General features: G+C 45.9%; 2 protein-coding genes across 8 annotated transcripts in view; both read right to left on the reverse strand.

Annotated features, from left to right (window-relative positions):
• LOC143893813 (uncharacterized) overlaps positions 1 to 20061 on the reverse strand; it is a 150020-nt gene that overhangs the window by 58964 nt on the left and 70995 nt on the right. The gene's annotated exons all lie outside the window — the stretch shown is intronic.
• Positions 7437 to 19629, reverse strand: LOC143893815 (uncharacterized). 6 transcript variants are annotated; one of them, XM_077399535.1, is made up of 2 exons: positions 19108 to 19629; positions 7437 to 8304 (listed from the first exon to the last, which is right to left on the reverse strand). In XM_077399535.1, the coding sequence occupies exon 2, from the start codon at positions 7892 to 7894 to the stop codon at positions 7577 to 7579; it is 318 nt and encodes a 105-aa protein (XP_077255661.1). In that variant the 5' UTR covers positions 7895 to 8304; positions 19108 to 19629; the 3' UTR covers positions 7437 to 7576. The 6 variants fall into 6 exon arrangements, with proteins under 6 accessions (XP_077255661.1, XP_077255659.1, XP_077255660.1 ...); XM_077399533.1 differs by having other exon boundaries at positions 18685 to 19629; XM_077399534.1 differs by having other exon boundaries at positions 7437 to 8351; positions 18685 to 19629.

Below are 20061 nucleotides of genomic sequence, written 5' to 3' on the forward strand. Positions count from 1 at the left end.
AATTTCTGACATCTTTGTCAAGGAAATCGATTATATACCTCGATCCAGGCACGAACTAATTTACTATACTATAACTTGACGGAAATTTGCAGGTAAGACGTCACAGAAGTTCCCCTCGCGAAGATCTTAATCTCACGTCGCGAAACACCGAATTCTTCCGGCTCTGACACTATTCGAGAGACACTGAACTAGACGATACCGACGCGAGACGAGCAACGAGAGTGGTCGACCGGTTCCTCGGCATCCGGTCGGATGATGAGGGAAGAGCGCCACACCGCGCCGATCGATTTTCGTGGGGCGTACCGCGAGGGTCTTCCGAGACGTCTTTCGGGTAGGATGGTCGGCCAGCCACTGATCGAGATGCGTGCAGGTCCGAATACAAGCAAGCGTGATCCGTAACGCGTGAGCGTGTGCATCGGGCGCGAGCGAGCGAGCGGGTACGTGCTGAAATGCACTTTTCATCACGCTTCTCATCTCCAGCGAGTACTTGGATATTTCTAATTAAATCGCTACTAAAATGCCATATTTGTCGACGCGGTCTTTCTCTTTTTCACGTTGTTTTTGTTAAAGTGTGTATGTTAAAGGTCCTCGATAGACCCGAGGACCTTTAACCTTCCAATTAGTCGCCAACGCAACTGGATAATACACTCTGGATAAATTTCCAGACCCCACGCGCAAATATCATTTATTTTATAATTAATTGCCTAGAATATATAATATATTTATATAGCAACGAAGGGTAGGCTTAAAAATTCCATTTTTAAGACGACGATTCTTGATGGGATCCTGCTGAAGAAGGAAATCTTGTGTGTGTGTGTGATCGCCGCTTCTCCATTAAACAGGATAATGGTGTTTGCGCACGGGAGTAAGTGTACGTATTTAAACGGTATGACGAATTTAAATGGAAGTCAACGAAGAACGTCCGAAACTCACTGCCCGCGCGTAGAGGCCGCGCGGCCGCATATCTTCCATCTGCAATAAAGCGCTCAGGAAGAGCATCGTTCAAGAACGCCCGCGCGATAATAATAATTCACGAATGCAACGCCGCGTTGAACTTCAACTTTTGTACGAGGAAACGCACGGTTAAGAACGCCGGATTATTCTCAATACATTCACCGTGTCAAACGCGCTCTCTTTTGAAAGCTCGTTTTCAAAGACTGTAAAACTGCGGAGGCAAACTGTGCGAGGATGATTAACTGCGAAAATTTTAAATTTAATATACATAAATAAGGCTGTCGCCACAAAATAAATCTTCCTTTTTTTTAATTATTCACCCCAGCAGGTAATTAAATCCCGTATGCATTCCCTCGCCCTTCCACCAGCAACACCGTCGATCTCCGTTCTTGCCCTATTATTAGATTCCCGTATGAATGTACTCGCCGTGGTGCGTACAACAATGGGGAGAAGATTGCCGTGTGTTGCACGTGCGCGGGATAAAAGTGGCTCGTTAGCACGCGTGCTTTAACCCCCGGTATAGGGGAAAGATCATCGTTCCTCCACCAGTAAATTATCGTTTCTGTATAACAGTGACGGATCGATACGTCCGCGATTCACATGGTCGACGATTCGTCGTGCTATATGTTGCACGGAGAAATAATAGTACCGCGATAAGTGCTTTCATCGAGATAATAATCAACGCGAGCCCGCAACACGTGTCCGGCCGCGGATATCGGGCTTCGCGAAATCCTGTTTGTCTAATCCCCTATCTTTCACGTTCGCGACAAGCGGGTATGACGGCGACCTCGTCTACCTCGTCTTCTGCCGGATGTGTCTTTATCATACGCGAGAGATACGATCCGATTGTTCCGCTCGATGATGACACCGCGCCACGACTGTCCGTCTCGCTCAGCGCGACACATTTTACTATGAATCGTCGTAACTTAAGAATCACTCGTAAAAGCTCTAACTTAACTTATCATTAAGAATATTTGTATCGCGACACGAGTGTTGATTTAATTCGAGAACTTAATATTGATGATAATCCACGTACGCGATACAGATCGCTATTATCAGACAATACTTCGGTCAATGCTTGTGTTCATGCGCGTTCTACAAGAATTTTCATCCACAGGAGTGAAACGCCATTTGTCTTCCCGCAATTTACGTTGATCGATTCGCATTTCTCGCGCGCCGATTTCGCCGTGCGGATATTAGCGTCAGAATAAATCGCGGCCGCCACTGTACCTAATCCATCATCATCTTCAGCTTCACGTTCGCACGTGACGCGAAACGAGCGTTCACCGTTACACGATCTCGCGGCGGCGACCGCAATTTGGGGAGAACTGGTACGACTAATCGTGCGGACGTAGGTACGTCTCGAGCGATTTCGTCGAATCGTCACAAATTTCGTTCCCTGTAGATCGTGGATCGTCTGCCACGGGCGCGAAGGATCGAGTAACGCGCGAAGGATTGCCGTGCTGCAATTAATATTCATTACGCGACCTATCTTAACAAGAGACTCGATATCCGATCCGCGCGCTTCGCGAATACGCCGGAAAATTACGAGACGTCCGAAATTAATGGAAGACTCTCGCGCGAAGGCGCCGTCGGTTTTAACGCCCCGTGTTTCTCTCTCATACACCGAACGCACACCACCGCTAGATAAATATAACCGGTGAGACGGACTTTCGGGCCAAGGTCACGGTGGTTCCGAACTGTCCGGCGTTAAACCGGAGGTAATCACACAGTGAAAAATTCTCGCTGCCCAACGGGAATACGCGCGCTAATTATAACAATCAGCCGATCACACGTGACACTTTCCACCGGGCATTTAAGGGGCATACGTTATAATTTTGACGTCGCCGTGTCAATCGATTCGCGCGATCGGTCGCGATTGTCGCCTTCTTTCGTGGTGCTTATCGAAATTGCGGTGCAAAATTGCGTATTGTGCGTTTGTCTGACGGCCCCGTAGAGTCACGCGTACGGCCAACGTGCGTTTACGCGTGCGTCCGTCACGCACATCCTGCAAATTGCAAAACGGCGGATGTAAATATTTTTACCGACGACTCCGCGCGACTTTGAGGCCCAGCTAATTAAACGTTCTTCGAAGTACGCTACGGGAAGCCGGTCGATTAATTTATTCGAAGCTGCAGGAAGATTAGCTCTGTCAGACTCGCAGCAAAAAAATATTTATATATTCCGCACCCACGAAAAAAAACGGAATAAAGTAATGGAGAAGCAGGAAATGTGATTATACCCTCGTGAAAGGAGATAAAAAGGGACTTTCTTGGAAAAAGAATTCTCATTGTGTTATCTGTTACTGTCGTATACTAATTTTTCAGCGCGACCGAGATTTACCGTGATCTATAATACTCTAAATAATGAGATGAATAAATGGTCTGTGTGGAATTCCATATTATATATGCTATCGTAAGAATTAAAATCGATATGTAATTACAACGATACATTATAGCAGTATATTACAAATAATATCGTTGTGTTGTACTTTTGTTGTATCCTTCGATTAGCTCTTCTGCATTTGGAGAATCATTATTGCAAATTGCAATTATGGTATTCGTTTTTATTTGTGATTGCGGTACGCAATTATGCGAATCGACAACAACTGCGGTGGAACGAGTTAAACACTTTATCGCGGAGAGACAAATCTCATTGTCGGCTTAATGTATCGAATCGCGACTCGACAGTCGTCCGTATGCGGCGTAGGTACCGCTCGAAAATCCCTTAGCCTGTTTTCACGAGAACGCAAACACGCGAAATGTGTAAATCGACTGATTCCCGATTATGCGGTTTCATGTCGTTCGAATGTGATCGCGGTCGCAATAGAAGCCCAAGCGAGCAAGTTCATATACCTTCGAACAAATGACGCAAGCGGACCGAGCCGGCTTAAGTCTTCGATCTGCGTGTAAGCACGTGTACGCGCCGATTCTTTTAAGCCTCGTTAAGATCTGACTTAAACTCTAATTGAAAGTCTGACCCTGGCGACAGTCGGCGGGCTTTTTTCTTGCTGCGCAAAGAGAAAGAGCCTGAGAATCTGCGATCAGACGGGATCAGATGCATGCAAATACAACAAAGATACTCAAGCTCGAACTACATATAAAAAAAAATTGATGATACACGACGGAATTCGCAAATACGACTCATGCACGCTCGTTATCTCGAAAGTGCGATTTAGCTCGTTGCGTAAAACAACGAACAATTACAATTTCAACCGTTGCGCGGGATAACCATAAATCCGACTATAAAGTTATCTGCGGAAAGATTTATGGCTATTTCTCTAACATATTGTATATGTTACGGGCAAGGTAAAATAAAAGATCGCAAGTGCATATATACATGCACACAGGTACACACGTGCACATGTATATCGCCGCGAGAGATATTCGGAGCGCGACGTAGACCGGCGTCCTAGTTACGTGGCCCAACATTATCGATCTGCCCATCCGGTACATATGCCGAACCTCATCGTTGACGGAGCCCCCGGCGTGTGACTCAGGGGAGGATATGCTACGGTACGCGTATATACGCAGAAACCTGCCTCCCATATGTGCATATGTTACACACGCGAGATGCGCTCGCAGCATTTCCTCCCACTCGCGAATTCAATACCAGCGCCTGCGAGCCGCTCGATAGCTCTGGATACTGGACGATTGTGTTTCGAGAGGGAAAAGTCTCGCGCTCTCTCCTACGAAGCTAACGAAGGGTAGCTCTCGACGTGCACGATTTACATGTTGCGTGCAGTCGGAACGAAACGTATAGGGTACAACAAAAACGAATGTACGCACATCGTTAAACGCGCGCTGCGTCGCCGATTATGCGAATTGATGCGTGAAAATTAATGCAGCGATGCAGACATTGGATGCAACGAGGTTTATTTTGTCAATTCGGTATGTCAGTTCTTGGCGGAAACCTCGGGAAGATGAAATATAATCGTAACCTTGCCAGACGGTGGGACGACAAACGCATCTCAAACGAAGTTGACGTTATCCAAACTCGGGGAACAGCAATTACCTAAATGAGACACATTAGCGAACTGCGATGTGTGTGTGCCAGTTATATCATTTGGTACGGAATTTGCGTGGCGTCGCGCATCTTCGTCGTCTCGTGGTCCCGCACACGCGTCTGTTTAACGTCGGTCGCCGCGGCCGCGGGCGATGGCCTGAAGTAGACAAGTGGCTCGCGATAGGCCTATTATGTCCCGCTTAAGTGCAGCTGCGAGTACACGTCCGCCAAGGTGTATACACACACACACACGCGTATACACACTCGAGATCACGATATATACGCATGTCCACATGTGGACGCGCATCTTCGCGCGAGACATCAATTCACTCTGGACGAACCCGCCTGGATCGACCCTCTTCACGAAGGTGCAATTACAGTGGATCCTTCGTACTTTGTCACGAACGCGAGTCATCCAGCAGCACAAAGCAGTTATTAGCGGAATAAACAAACCAACATAATTAACCCTTCGCGTGTAACGTCGGGTCACTCGTGCCCTGGCGAAAGTGACTGTCCCCTGTGACTGTCCCTTGTTTATATAAATATATTGTTTAAACAAATGAAAAAATCGGCAATATAACGATTGATTCTTAAAGTAGGATAGTTAATAAGGTAACATGAATTTTTTCAGATTTTTTTAGAACACAAAGTATTATTTAGGCGTCGGACACGACGTGACCCGACGTTACCCGTTACGGGTGCCGAAAAAGACGTTACACGCGAAGGATTAAGACAATTTTTCTGAATTTGTTGCGCAAACGTGAATAGACATTAAAAAAAAAACTCACGTAAAAACTTGCGCGCGATTTATGTGATGGTTTAATAACGTTTCCCTTCTCTCTCTCTCTCTCTCTCTCTCTCTCTCTCTCTTTCTTTTTTCTCTCTATTACGAGTGCAATTTCTCTCATTTCATATGCATGTTCCTTTTTCGGCTCGCGATCCTCAGAAAATGTGTTTGTCTCGCGTGTAGGCACAGGTCGACAAAAACCCCGTTAAAAAATTAACATGCTAATCTACCGCCCGTAGGCGTACGAGGGACCAAGTTAACGCGCGGTCGATTGCTCTTGCGAGCTCGTTAATTATCTCCCCGCAAAACTACCGCTAGGAAAATTAAGTGGCTGGCGCGAACGGACGGCTTCTTCGGCCAGACACGAGAGACGCCCGGTATATATACCGTATGCGTTCCGTCACGGAACGCGCCCGTATCCTCATGTATTACGGAGCTATAACGTGTGCGGAGCCAGAGAACAGAACGCCAGCCAGAGCGTGTCGCATTGTCCGCTGACTCGGTGATACACATTCGTCACTGTGAGGAACCGTTGCGCGAGAAAAATTCATAGAGGAAACGCACGGCTCGCTGCACGAGCATGGAACGCACAATGGGTATGCTCAATGGATAAAGAGCGTCCGATACAGTAACGAACAGGCCATGCGGAATACTTAATTCGTAATAACGCTACCGCGAAACGAGGAACAGCGATGCTCCTACGTTAATATATAACGTGAACGTCTACTTAAATATTAATGTTGATGCGCAATTTAGTCGGTTTTAATCTCGATTTTAATTTCGCTCGAAATATGAGTATACAAATTTAATTTGCAATCTCTCTGCATGCGTGGAGTATCAATTTTAATTAAACTGTAGACTCCGCGTTTTCGGACGGCCGCAGAGCACGTGAATTCCCACAATAAAACTTTCGATAATAAAAATATTATACTATTCCCGCATATCGCGCGCGCGGATTTCGGATTGAATAAGTGAAAAAATCGAAAACAGCCTTTCCGATTTATTTCGGAGGTGAATTTAATTTCTTCGTTGGACACATGGTTCGCCATTCGCGCTGGAACGTATTATTTATTACTTTGTACTTTGTACCACGGGAATACGGAGCGTAATGTTTTTTCAAATATGTTCGCGTGTTTTGTAGTGAGAATGCAGTTGAACGAAATGCATTATACAAGTGCCTACGGCGAGTTAAGCTTCTCGAGGGGCCCACAGAAATACGAGTTATACTATACGCACGCTTTTCCATCTCTTATTGAATTCTATAAAAGCCCTCGGACGAGTTTCGAATTTCATAGAAGGCACGAAACGCTTTTGTACAGCATAGATGGTACCTGGCGCGAAATTGTTGCGGGAAAAATATAATTTTTAATTAAAAGAAATATGACGTAAAAACTTCTTTCTCTCGCGGCGCATTGCACCACTAGTTTTCAACCTGTTAATGTAAAAATCCGACAAATCTTTTAACAAAAGATATCAAGAAGTCAACTTTTCTTATTCATCATATTCATATTAAAAATTAAGACGAATTCTCGAACTGAGCATGTCGTGTGAAACAATCAAACGACCTTGCGAGTGCAGACAATAGTACGGGTAATCTCTTCGCACGCTCACGACGGCGACGCGACGTCATCATCATCGCCGTCTCTTTGTCTGCGACAATGCGCGCTTAACGCGACGACTTACCACATGTGCTCTGTGATGCTGATGGTGCATAGTGTGATGATGATGGTGTCTCTTCTCCTTGGCGTGATGCTTGGCATGGTGCTTGCTGCCTCGGTGCGGCGGATAAGTGTGGTAAATCATGTTGACGCCGTAGCAAGGTGGCTGGCGTCACCTGACCTCGACGATCCCGCACTTGGAGACACCCATCTGCTGGCCGCTGCCCTGATGATGGCCCTGATGATTCGTCGTCAGGTTGGCCACGCAGCTTCCTGGCGTCTTCCTCAACACCGACGTCGTCGTCTCGGCCGACGACTTCTCGTCGTCGTTCCGCGTTGGATCTTCCAAAGTCATATCGCCCTCGTCGTCAATATTTACGGTGAAGGCAACGCGATGATGGGGCATCAACTTTACGGTGGTGCCGATCGGCGTTACCGTGGTGGCCGGATCGAGCTTCACCAAGGCGGCTTGTAGCTCTAGAGCGTCCATCTTCGCAAGAACACCAGACGCTCTTCTCTACTAATTTCGCCGAATTAGTTATCTCGTTATCGCCCGTTCTTCGTTATCGATCGTCTCTAGAATAGTCTCGGTGAGAAGTTCACTAAGGTAACATATCAACGATTTCTCTGGTTTTCGTAGGACAAACCGAAAGCTCCATTTGGCGTAATTGGTCCAATGAAAATTGACTGACGAGATATTTCTATCTCGCCATCGAAATCTCACGTCTTCTTCGACGAGTCAGAGTACCTTCCTCGGAGTTTCACTCGAGGACGTCGCGAATAATTTTGATTCGTCGAGATTCTTCGTATCGCATCGAACCATCACACACGAATGTTCGTCGCTTTCGCGCGATGAAGAAGGCCGCCGATCGCGTCTTGCGCCCTCAAAGATATTTCGAGCTATGCAATAATAATTTATTGAAATTTCTGCAGTTCTCATGAATTACCTGCACATTTTGGAGCTTGTCTTAAAGTTTTGCCTCAACATAACTTAACGGAAGAAAATTATTCAAAGAAAAGGTCGCTTTCAGAACCACAAAATATTATGGAACATATTGTCAAGATTTATGAACGAAGAACATCAAATCGTCGACGCGAAATGCGGAGTTTTCGCGATTGACTCGATCGTGTGTTGATCACGCACGCATGCACGTCCGCCCTTACGTATACCAATTTTCGCATAACATCGACCTGATTGCACCTGCGATATTTTTCTCGCGACGAGATCGTTGCAGAGGAAACGACGGTTTTCTGCATGGGAAGTGAAAACGACGTTAGACGTCATATATTGATGAGGGCAGCTACGCGGCCTCCGTCACGGTCATTATCCATGAATCAGGAGGTCGCGTGACCGTCTTCGTTACGTGCTGATAAATGCCGGTTCGTCACATCTACTGCGAGCTGCGAGCTACTGTTTGTTTTATTGTACCATCCGTCGCCGCAAAGAATACCACAAATGCGAATTTGCGGCTGGTATATGCCATTAAATACTACAATTCACAAGCAGATTTGTTGGTATAGCCCACCAATAAAAAAATAAATTGCAACAAAAATTAATTCATAATTGCACCTTTTAGATAGTCAAATTCTTCTTTAAAGAAATTCAGAAGCTCGGATACGTTTATATATGCACTCTATATTTTCGCAAAACTATTCGATGTATTTGATCCACCCACGCACTAACCTTCTCGGCGGAAATGTTTTACGGACAAGTTTCTGGATTAATACATGAAAGTAAAATGCAAGTTTAAGACTCCTCGGTACTCGATTTGGTCAGCTTCGAAGAGTGACGTCAGTGCCGCGCCAAGTGTCACTGTCGAGACAGGAAAATATGAACTTGTACGTTTCGTTTATCGTTGTCAGTATATTATTTTCGTTTTATAAGCCCGTTTGAATATAGATGTTTCTTTATATGCCAAGCATGAGATTGTTTCTTGAGAGCAAAGTTTGAGATTGTTCCTTGAGATCAAAGTTCGAGATTGAGTTTCAGTTGTAAAAAATATTAATGACGTGCATAGACCAAGAGAGTGGGAAAGAGAAGGAAGGAGAGAGAGAAAGAGAAAGAAAGAGAGATGCGCGTCTCTTACATTATTGAAATTATTAATTGAAATCCTTTATTAATACCCACGATATTAATTCCCACGTTTTGAAAGCCTGGAGGCTTTCTTCGCGCGCGTGGGACGCGGCCGATCGATGAAAAAGCTGAAAGGCGGGATAAAGGGGAACGCATCGGGCTTTGTTTGAATCTGCAGGATCGCGCGCACGGGGACGGATTTCCTGTTACGAGGCAGCGGCCTCTCATCGCAGCGTGATTCATATTCCCGACGTCTGACGGTGCCCGGCTAGAAGGCAAGGAAATTTGCATACGGCGTCTAAGAGGTGGACGTCCGTGTATTCGTGTGCCGTTGCTCTTTTTGGGAAAGAGTCGTCTGTAACCCGAGACTCTGAGAGACTCGCGCGTATCAGTGGGTGGACGCGGACCATCTATATGTCGCTGGAAAGAGGACCACACGAGGTACACGGTATCAAAGATACAGCGAGATGCAATTTCGGAACTGGGCTTACGCGTTTCCAAAATCCAAAGCGGAAAAGGTCAAGCGGTCCTTTTCCGAAATATCGGAAATTCAAACAACAAAATATGTATTGTTTTAGAAAACATATATTGCTTTACAAAACAATAAGTTTTCGCAATTTTCTATTTTACCTTTTATTCTTTTTACCGTCTGTTTGATTTTATCTCGATTTAATGGCAGACTTCATAGATTGAAAAGTTGATCATAAAAAATATAGGTGAGATTCGTGAAAAAATGAAACCCCTTTTCAGACGCGATTCGACGTGACAGTTTTGTGGTAGAGCTGATTCTGGCTGACCAGCGAGCGAGACAGAGGGATGACGGTTCGGCCGGTTAAAAAACCCCAAGAGGGAAAAAGGGAGAGAGAAAAAAATCCGCTTGATCGCACTCGTGCATTAAAGCGTTTCGCAAAACCCTTGAAAAATTCACACAAATCTAAGCCGCGGAGAGAATTACGGACGCGCGCTGCATAAAATCTGCCGCGCTGCGACGGCGGTTGTCGCTCCGCAGAAGGGGGGGAAAAAAGTTACGCTCATTTTATAGAGCTTTATCTTACTTTATGCACGCGCGCGGCCAAAAGTTGCAGCCGCAGGTATTCGCGGGAGGAATTTCAAGGGCGCTGCCGCCGAGCCAGTCTGGGTCTCGCCTCTCGAAAGGACGGTCAGTGCACCGTCGAGATCCTTTGTGCAAAATCGGGGGCCAGCGGTGCACATCTAAATCACGTTGGCGGAGCATTAAAAGCTATTAGAACGCTAAGACGCCCACGGACCGTCGCGTCGGTCCTTCGATGAGAAAGATCAGCGTCCTGAATCGTGACGCATCTACCTGTCCTCATTGTTTCAACGACAGTACTTTACGCCCGCCATGGCTTCTACGCGACGGGTGACATATTACAGTGTATTTAGTTACGATAGATACTGTAAGAAACGGTCGTCCGACCGGTATCGTCGACCGGCTCGTAAAATCGCGGCGATCCCGCAGCGCCCAGTCGCGAACAAAGGACCCGAGAGTCGTACGAATAGGCTTCTTGTTGAGTCTCGCCGAGATTACTTAAAGCTGGTACTTAATACCACTTTACAGCTAGAATCTGAGTGAGACGACGGTTTTACTGCCGCTGATAAAGTAATGGGTTTAGGTGAGGTCGTACGATAGAATTATCTGCTATTCAAATCTCATCGGAAGAAACTTTTCCGTACCGAGAGTAATTTGCGCCGACGTGAACATTCGCATCGCGGCGAATATATTTAAACGTCCGAAATGCTTTGGGGCAGCGTGCAATCGCGGGAACTTGATCGCGAAGGAGCGGTGACTGGGTATCGTGCGTTTCGCAGAACGGATCTTGAACCGGGCGCTGGACAATGACTCTCGCGGCGTTTAAACCGCCACGACCTCTATATCGTCGTGAGAGGTGAAGAAGACGCGAGGGTCACAATAAGGAGAAGAGAAGGAAGAAAAAGAAGAGAAGGTGGAGGAAAAAAGACGATAAAGAGAAAGAGGAAGAGAAAGAGGCACGGTAGCCTCGTTCGCTCTTCGTAGTTATAATGACAACGTTACTATTCGCCGTAACTACTAGGCGTCAAGCTGCGGATAATTAAAGGGCGTGGAGATTACAGGCGGGTAACGCGTGTACTCGCGCAAAAATACCGGAAGTTTACTCCTAGTCTAAGCATCGGTTAGATCATGGCGGAGTCATAGCGGGAGAGGTTGCGCTTAATAGCGGGAAACTGTTTGCCGATATTGCCGGTATTCGATCTTACGTTGCCGTTAATCTCTCGGGGAATGTGAAGACTCATTGCGAGGATACGATCCTCTCCCATTAGAAAATAATCGAAAGAAGATTAGTACGATCGTTCGTGCTGTCGTGTATTCGACAACGAGTTAAAAATCGCGAGCGACATTAAAAGTTTATAATTACTCCATTCTCGGTATTTTATTCTGCGTAACAATCACGTAGAAATTGTGCGAGCCGCAATCAGACCCGCAGTCGCACATTTTCGTGACGTGCACTTTTCACGTTAAAAACAGTGCGTTTATATGCGGCGCGAAGAAAAACGTGACGGAGAAAATAAAGGGCGGTGTCATGGAAGCGAGATTACATTGTGGATTTAATTAACGCGGTTTCATTCGTTTTTCAAGCCCCGCTAGGCCGAGCTGTCCCCCCGTAGGGAACGCTCGCCAAACCCTCGTTTCCTGTATACAGAACCGTCTCCGTAATTTCTCGTTAATCAATTAAGTGCAGCGGTATAATGAAGTTTATTAACGGACATCTATATAAAGTGCCAGGCTATTTAAGATGGTATATGCCGCGAGATGCAGCCCGGCCCGTCACATCTTGGGACTGCTGTACCGCTAAGTTGCTTGCTCGCTCGAGCAATTATGTACAGTGATAATTCGAAGTTATGCGACGTCTCCTTGCTGCCGTATCCTTAATACGTTTCCCAGTACGCCACGTTGCCAGCCGCTCCCACGTTGTGCAACAGTTGAAACATTATGAGCAAAATTTCAAGAAAATACAAATTGTGATGAAAATACAAATTTGTCGCGTTTGCATTTTGCAACGCGCGGATATTTTCGCGTTAGACCTGCTTTGCGTACACAAGATATTCACCATAAATTTCTAATTAACTCTTCGTGCGATCCGAGAGAACAAATCGAGGCAATCGGTATTCTATTCACGACTCATTGTAATTTCGCGAAATATCGAGTGATTCTATCCCTGTCCTCCGTCGAGGAGGTTCTAAAAAGCCGCGCGCGATCGAATTCGCGTGATGGTAGAGCCAAGAGCCTTCTCAGCTACCGGTACGATCCGCGGATACTCGAACCGAAGCGCAGCTCGATTACGCGATTAATGTTCGCATCGCACGAAACATCGATATTAATAAAGGGATGAGATGTACACAGGGAGCGACGGTGGTGTATACTTTCTATTAGCCCCGCGGTGTTCACGGTTAAACATGTGTGCAAGGGGGAGGAGGAGGGGAGCAAGAAGGTAACCGCCCGTTATACGATGTGGGTACCCGGTAACGATGGGTGGAGGTCGCGGCGCTCTCTTCATTTTTTCGTCCCCTTTCCTCTCTCCTTGCGCCCTTTTCCGATACGGCGCGGCAGCGACTTGGCACTTAAGTGGGGTTACGTGATGGGGGTCGCTCGTTATTGCCACCATAATACCAGCCGCCACGTAAGTGCTAAGTGCAAAAGCCGTTGCTGCTGCTGCTGCTGCTGCTGCGGGGTTGCTGCCGCGGTGAGATTAGACCGGTAACAACGATAATCGGGTAATAACGAACTCCATGGGGCCGTACCGTTTCCCTTTTATCCGTCCCGGCTATCTATAAACTACCGCGATTCCTCGTACTTCTATCCCTGCAGCAAGCCTCGCGGCGCACCGTTTTAAATGGCGTGCCGGCAACCTTCGGCGCACCCAACGACCCTTTCGCGACCGAGTCTATTTTCACCGAAGGATATGACCCATTTCAGATTTTCTCCTTTTCGTGACTGTAAAGTGCGCCAAAAAAAAAACAATCGACTTATTATTCCATTACTCGAAATAATTGTTGCGGCAGTATTGCAAAATATCATGTTTCTCAAACGTTACCTTCTATATTCAATTAATTAAGATAATGATCGATAAAATGCCTCTACAATGTTTGCTAGACAAATATAGCTATTTAAAAGAGCGATAAAACTCATCCGAATCCGAAAAAAATCAACTATATCCAAGAAAATATTTTTCTCAAAACCCTGAAGAAAAGCGTGGGCGCAATTCGAGCGTCGATAACACTGATAAGATAAGACGAGTGGTCTCGAATAAGTGGCGACTGCCCGCAAGAAGTTCGTACGGAAGAAATCAATGAAACCGGATGAAGAAAACGGGGCAGATATTACATGGAATTGAAACGGCGTTTGGAAAAATCGTAAACCGCATCCCGCGCAATTCAATTCAATCGGCGATTTATGAGCCACGTTTGTAATCGTTGAGAAAATCTATCAGCTATAAATCGATTTTTATTGAATGTATATCGCGTGTTCGACAGCAACAGACATTCAGCGCTTATGCGATAGATATTGTTTATCCAATGATAATGCAGAGCAAAACGATATCGAATTAAATTGAAGATAACAATATCGAGTTATCGGACAAAGTCATAACACGTGTAACAGTATACAACTCCTCATCGCGCCGATAATGCGGTGGAATATAATTCCATAATGCGATTTAGAAAACATATGCCCGCGTCCCGGAGAAAGGCTTATTACCGCGCGCTATTTTTTTTCTATACGGCTCCGCGGTAAGCGTTCGGAGGAAGTTGGCGAGGCTGTAAACACATTGCAGTTTATATCCAAGCGCGAGTTTCACAACTACCGGCGAGCCATTAAACTGCCACATCCCGATTGCGCGAGACGATTTATCGATTCCCACGAAACGGTTCAGTCCGCGATTGAGTGGCCGAAATGACTCTCCATGGCCTTGGAGGTATTTTTCGATTTTTTACGACGCGTCTCGCGATGTTTGCGAGGTAGACTGTTCTGACTCTAAAACTTGAGAATCATTTTTTCGTAGACTCGTCCGTTCTCTCTTTTTATTAACATAACTAGGATGGTCTGAATAAGCTCGATACTTGGAAGCTACTCGCTACTCGCGTAAGTATAATAGAAGAGGAACGATAGAACGTCACGAAACGGCGGAAACAACCCGCACCCATTTGCGGCAAGTGAAGGGATTATGGCGGATCCCGTATAAAAGCCCGACGAATTACGCGCGAGTGCCGCTCCGGTGAAAATTCCCGGACTACATTTTTCACGAATTCCGAGAACCGAGGTAACTCGGAGACTGTCCATATGTACGATGGGATTAAAGAATCTTGTTTCTGGAACCTCTAATCCAATTAAAATTTATATATTACTTATAATACGAAAGAAATGAAAAAGAAATAATAATGTGTATGCGAATAATATATGAAACAATTGACGCAAGATGTCTAGCTCAAACACGATTCTACGTGAGCAGCGTAGAGACGACCATCGCGTGCACTTTATCGCGCAGACATGTCAAGGAAGGATGGAGATAGAGCCTATACGACCGTGTGGCAGTTTACTTCTCGCGCGCTGTACATAGAACTTCAATACCGGACGGCGGACGGGCGGCGCGGCGGGTCGGCCTGATTTACATCGCGTAACCTGTGGATCTCCGATCGGGAAATGGGGCCGGGTGAGAAACTGATATCGCCGCCGTAATGCATATTCCTGACAAACAGTTTTTTCCTCTTCGCTTTCTTTTTTCTTTACACCTAAGCTGTCAGGGTCTCGGTGTGGAGAGGACACCTCATCTCTAACAACGGATTGTTATTCTTTAGACAAGGTCGTCTTTCTCCGGCGCGAAACTGGGTTACGAGGTGAAAATATTTGAGATGCTAAAATGTTTAATTTCTTGCTTTTGACCTCACGGCAATGCAACGCGGGCGTTATTTGTCTATTATTATACATGTCGGTTAGTCCTTTCTATCGTGCTTTCTCACCTTACCATCACGAAACTATATTCACGCCTACGCCGATCTCGCACCTAATTCCGTTCCTTTGAGCTTCCGCATCGGGCGCCCGGGGCCCCCGCCTGTTGCGCCCGATTCGCGAGTCACGACCGGATCGATAACCGACCGATCGGCATCGATGCCCGGACAATAAATCAACCACCAGCCGGGATTTGCTCGAGCATGGCCAATAAACACGGCCCGGTTAATGATTTATCACGACGGTGTATCCGACATGCATGTTTTCGATCGATGTGTTCGTAGATCACTCTCCAATCTATTTCTTTCTCTCTCTTCTACGTAGTCGGGCCCGTTCTGGGCCCTACTAAAATCCACCGAACAACAAAATGGACAATAATAAAATTAGCCAGTCGAGAAACAAAATTAAATTTATCTGTAATTTTAGTATATTATGAAAAGAATTTCTCATACTGAAAGTATTTATAAAAGTTTCACCCTCGCTGAACATTGTTACGAAATGTTTGTCTCCATATATTCCGAATTACCGCGTTCTCATTAAATGGAATCCGAATACAATTTTTTAAAAGCATTTTTTTCGGACATAACAGACAGTATTCAACTTCGTTGTGTGGCAGGCATTGCAAAGTTTAATCGCATAATATTTCTCTATTAATTTTCTCACGGATATTTAATAACTTATGAAGCTTAACTACAAGTGATCCAAAACGCCTGTTCAAATATAACACAATGTGGGCATAGATGATTCACTTTACGCAAGGCAAGGGTTAACGCTTTAATTGTCCCATCGGAACCTTCATCAGTTAAAGAAATGTTTCAAGACCTTACTACACATCCTATTCCCTATCTGACAAAGATTTGTACATGTATAAACATTTCATCTGCTTCTAAATGCCTGTGAGAAGTCAATCGGACATCGTATTAAAATAGAGGGAGTAAGGTAAATGTAACCAATGCCTGAACATGTACCTATGTCTTGACATTTTTATCATTTTAGTCCTTAATTAAATTATAACGCAAATAAAAAATAAAAAATCAGAGATAAAAATATTCTTCTTGTATTATATTTTTATCTTTGATTTTAATTCGCGTTATACTTATTTAAAAACTAAAATGATAAAGGTGTCCAAACATAGATCTTGAGTGTCCCGGCATTGGTATAGTTATACCTTACGTCTCTTTTCAAGTTTCAAAAATTCTCACAGGCGTTCTATAGAACCCGTAGATCCCTGATAACGTGTCTGTAGCGTCTAAACAGATTCTGCATCTGCGGCGCGAACGGATCGCGCTTTCTTTCTCATAATGGGTCCGCTTGAGTCATTCTCGAAACATTCGTATATATTCGCGCTCGCCACCTGGCCTCTCTATATCGCGGGCGTCACGACCGGGGGCCCCCGGACTTTTACGCGCTCCTCGGGTGTATTTACGAGCGAGCTTGAGCCCGGGCCTATACATGTGGAACAAGATTCCGGGTATTAAGTTGTTGCGAGAGCGAGATGCCGACGACGACGCGGGCGATCGATCGATCTCGTCGAGGGCGAAACCCCGACGTCTCGCCAGGCGAAACGTGTCCCATGTCAATTTTACGAGTACGTTCCGTTCCGTTCTGGTACTCATGGAACGATTCCAGAAAATATTGGCGAGAAATTACAGCTCGCGCACCGAGAGTTTATTCACCAAAAGTGCATTTCATTATTTCACGAATCTATCGACTATCTGGATCGCGCATAATAGAAAATTGCATATAATGCTAGATATTATTCAGATATTATATAAATCGTGTGAGATACATTTCCCTTAATATTTAATCTTTAATCTATTTACAGCGCTGAAAGCGATCAATTGAATCGCTGGGAAATATATAGAATTCCGATCGCCAAATTCGATATTTTATTAACGCGTAAAATGTAATAATATAATTACTAATTATATTATTGGTGATGGCAAAGTTCAATCTGCGACATCGACAGATATTGTATCCGAAGCAATATTAATTAAAGGCCCGTAATCCATCTGTAATTAAATGCGGATTTAAGCGCACGATGCGCACTTAATCGATTTAATTGTTAAAATGGGATTTATATTAGTGGTTTTTACAAATTTTCACTCTCAACCACGTACGACAAAAAGTGCGGATCTTGCACGAACAATTTACTAGCGGTAGTAAATACACGGTGATTATAACATAACGATGAAAGGCTTTATGCGGTCGACGGAGTAGATTTTGCAAAGCAAAGAGAGCTGTTTGAAGTATCATATCATATTATGACTCATTAAATCCAACAGATGGTAATCTCTTGTTCGTATCTCATCCGAGTCTTACTTTCTGCTTCGTGTCAACGCTTGTGCCAACTCTCCTAAAGGATGTGGAACCGTTATTCTCTCTCTATTCTTTTCTTGCCCTTTAAAATTTACGTTACATTCGATGTTAAAAATCAAAATAAAATTAATTTAATATAAAATTGATATTCGTTTCAACTAAATATACTGAAATGTGGTCGCATTGATTTTTTCTGGCCGCCAAACGAGGCCAACGGTGATTGTTCTGAACGTGTTGCGAACCGTCGGTCATGACTGCGACGTGATCGTTATGGACGTTGTGTGGATTGTTAGTAGATCGTCGCGGATTGTCGACCACGCGAGTCTCCCACACGCGATCGCACGTGCAATCGGGCCGATGCATGCAAAACCGCAAATATTTCCGAGGTCGGAAAACTATTCGGATATCGATGACGGGGCGATTACGATAATGAAACGATAATCCTTTAATCTGTTAAGCAATATCGGTGAAAAAGTTATTTCATTAATCGAGGATAATTCGACGTAATCATCGTAATCGGCGCATCGATTATTCGCGAGTCGAATTACGAGTCGTTCAAATCTTGTTGCCGTGTAATAATGCGGTTTCTCAATAATGGAGTACCTATAGTTCCACAACTAATTTGCAGCTACCAGGTCATTCAAGAGACGCATGCCGTTTGAGTACAAAACGGCACACGCCTCTTGGACAATTTAATCAGTCAAACGTGGTCTGTCGCCAAGTGGGATGAGGCATTGCATGTGAATTTCTACGAACGTATTTGCAAATATACATATACACAAGCGTATATATACGATCAACTCTCAAACTTGTTTTTAATTTTTATTTTACGCGATAACGTACTTTTTATCATATATTTAATCAAAACTAAATAATTCCTTCTCACGTTTTAAGAAGCTTTTATCGGCGTGTGATTCGCGCACGAGCAAACTAAAACGGGCCCGTTCGGTGCGGGAACTGACTCGGCGAACTCGATTACCGAGCCGATTCGCGCGTTACGCACTTTCTCCCGTCTTCAGCCTCGTCTTCGACATAAAATGGTAATAAAACGGACAATGGGGAGGAAGGAAAAAAAACCGCGCACGAAGGGGCCTAATAAATGGTTTCGCACTCGCGCTTTTTATGCACTTTCCCGCTGGCGATGGGTTCTCGCGAGGCCGTGTCGCGAGTGCCAATCGTAAATCGAGGCAGTAAAGTCCGGGGTCAGTCTGTGTGAAATTTGCTCGGTGATATTCTCGTTTGTTGTCCTTCTTTTCTGTTTAATAACTTTCGCGGAAAAAGTAAGGGCAAATTTCCTTAACCACACAACTATATAACGATGCTGCTGCAACAACCGGCCCGTCGAGCGGGACCGAAACAACCGTGTCGTCGACCGATCCGCACACTCGCGCACTTTTGCCGCACGATTTTCTCCAATTCCCCAAGTCGACAACTTCCCCGAAACTTCTTTCTACCACACGCGCGCGTGAACACGTTTCGAGGGCTCCGGACAATTGCGCGACAATTGCACGCACCGACGAACGACGGAAAAGCGGGCTGACTCCCTCGTGAGGAAAACGCGACGAGAGCGCGCGACACCACGACGCGACACACGACAGTAACGACGATCGTGACAGCGGCGACGACGACAGCGACGGCGAAGACACGTTCGCGAATCCCGATCGGAGAGCGCGACGACTCCTCCGACGCGCGCTGGACCACCACCCTCGGAACGCCCGCGATTCTACGACTCACCCTCCGTCTCCCGTTCGCTCGCTCGCTCACTCGATCACTCACTCACTCGCACGCTCGGTCCGGCGTTATACGCCGACGAACCACCCTTGCCGGGCCTCCCTTCCCGCACCCCGCGCCTTCCACCACCCGGCTGGAACGAGGGAGTTCGCTGGGGTGGGATCAATATGAGTTGGGCGAACGCGGGAAATTCGCGCGCAGGTCCTTCTCCACCCTCGACGCGGATACACACACCAGCCTCCCCTTCTCCCCCAACCCTTCATGTGTCCTCTACCCGCGCGCCTTCCTCGTCTATCCTACCCACCTACATCCGCGCCCACCGCGTTCCTTTTTTTGTCCCTCTCCCTCGCCCGTTGTGTTTTCCCTGGTGTTCGTGACCCGACTCGCGCCGCGCCGCGTCCCCGACGCGAGAGAAGTCGATGTCGCGACCTCGCTCGGTCGCCCCGTTGTCCTTCGACGACCCTCACCTGATCGTCCACGCATCGATGTCAACCAAACTTGTGTTAGCCGCTGGCTCTGGGATACAGTCGAA

The sequence above is a fragment of the Temnothorax americanus genome, unplaced genomic scaffold, assembly GCF_048541705.1.
Source record: "Temnothorax americanus isolate GAGA-0224 unplaced genomic scaffold, ASM4854170v1 Scaffold13, whole genome shotgun sequence".
Taxonomy (NCBI): Eukaryota; Metazoa; Arthropoda; class Insecta; order Hymenoptera; family Formicidae; genus Temnothorax; species Temnothorax americanus.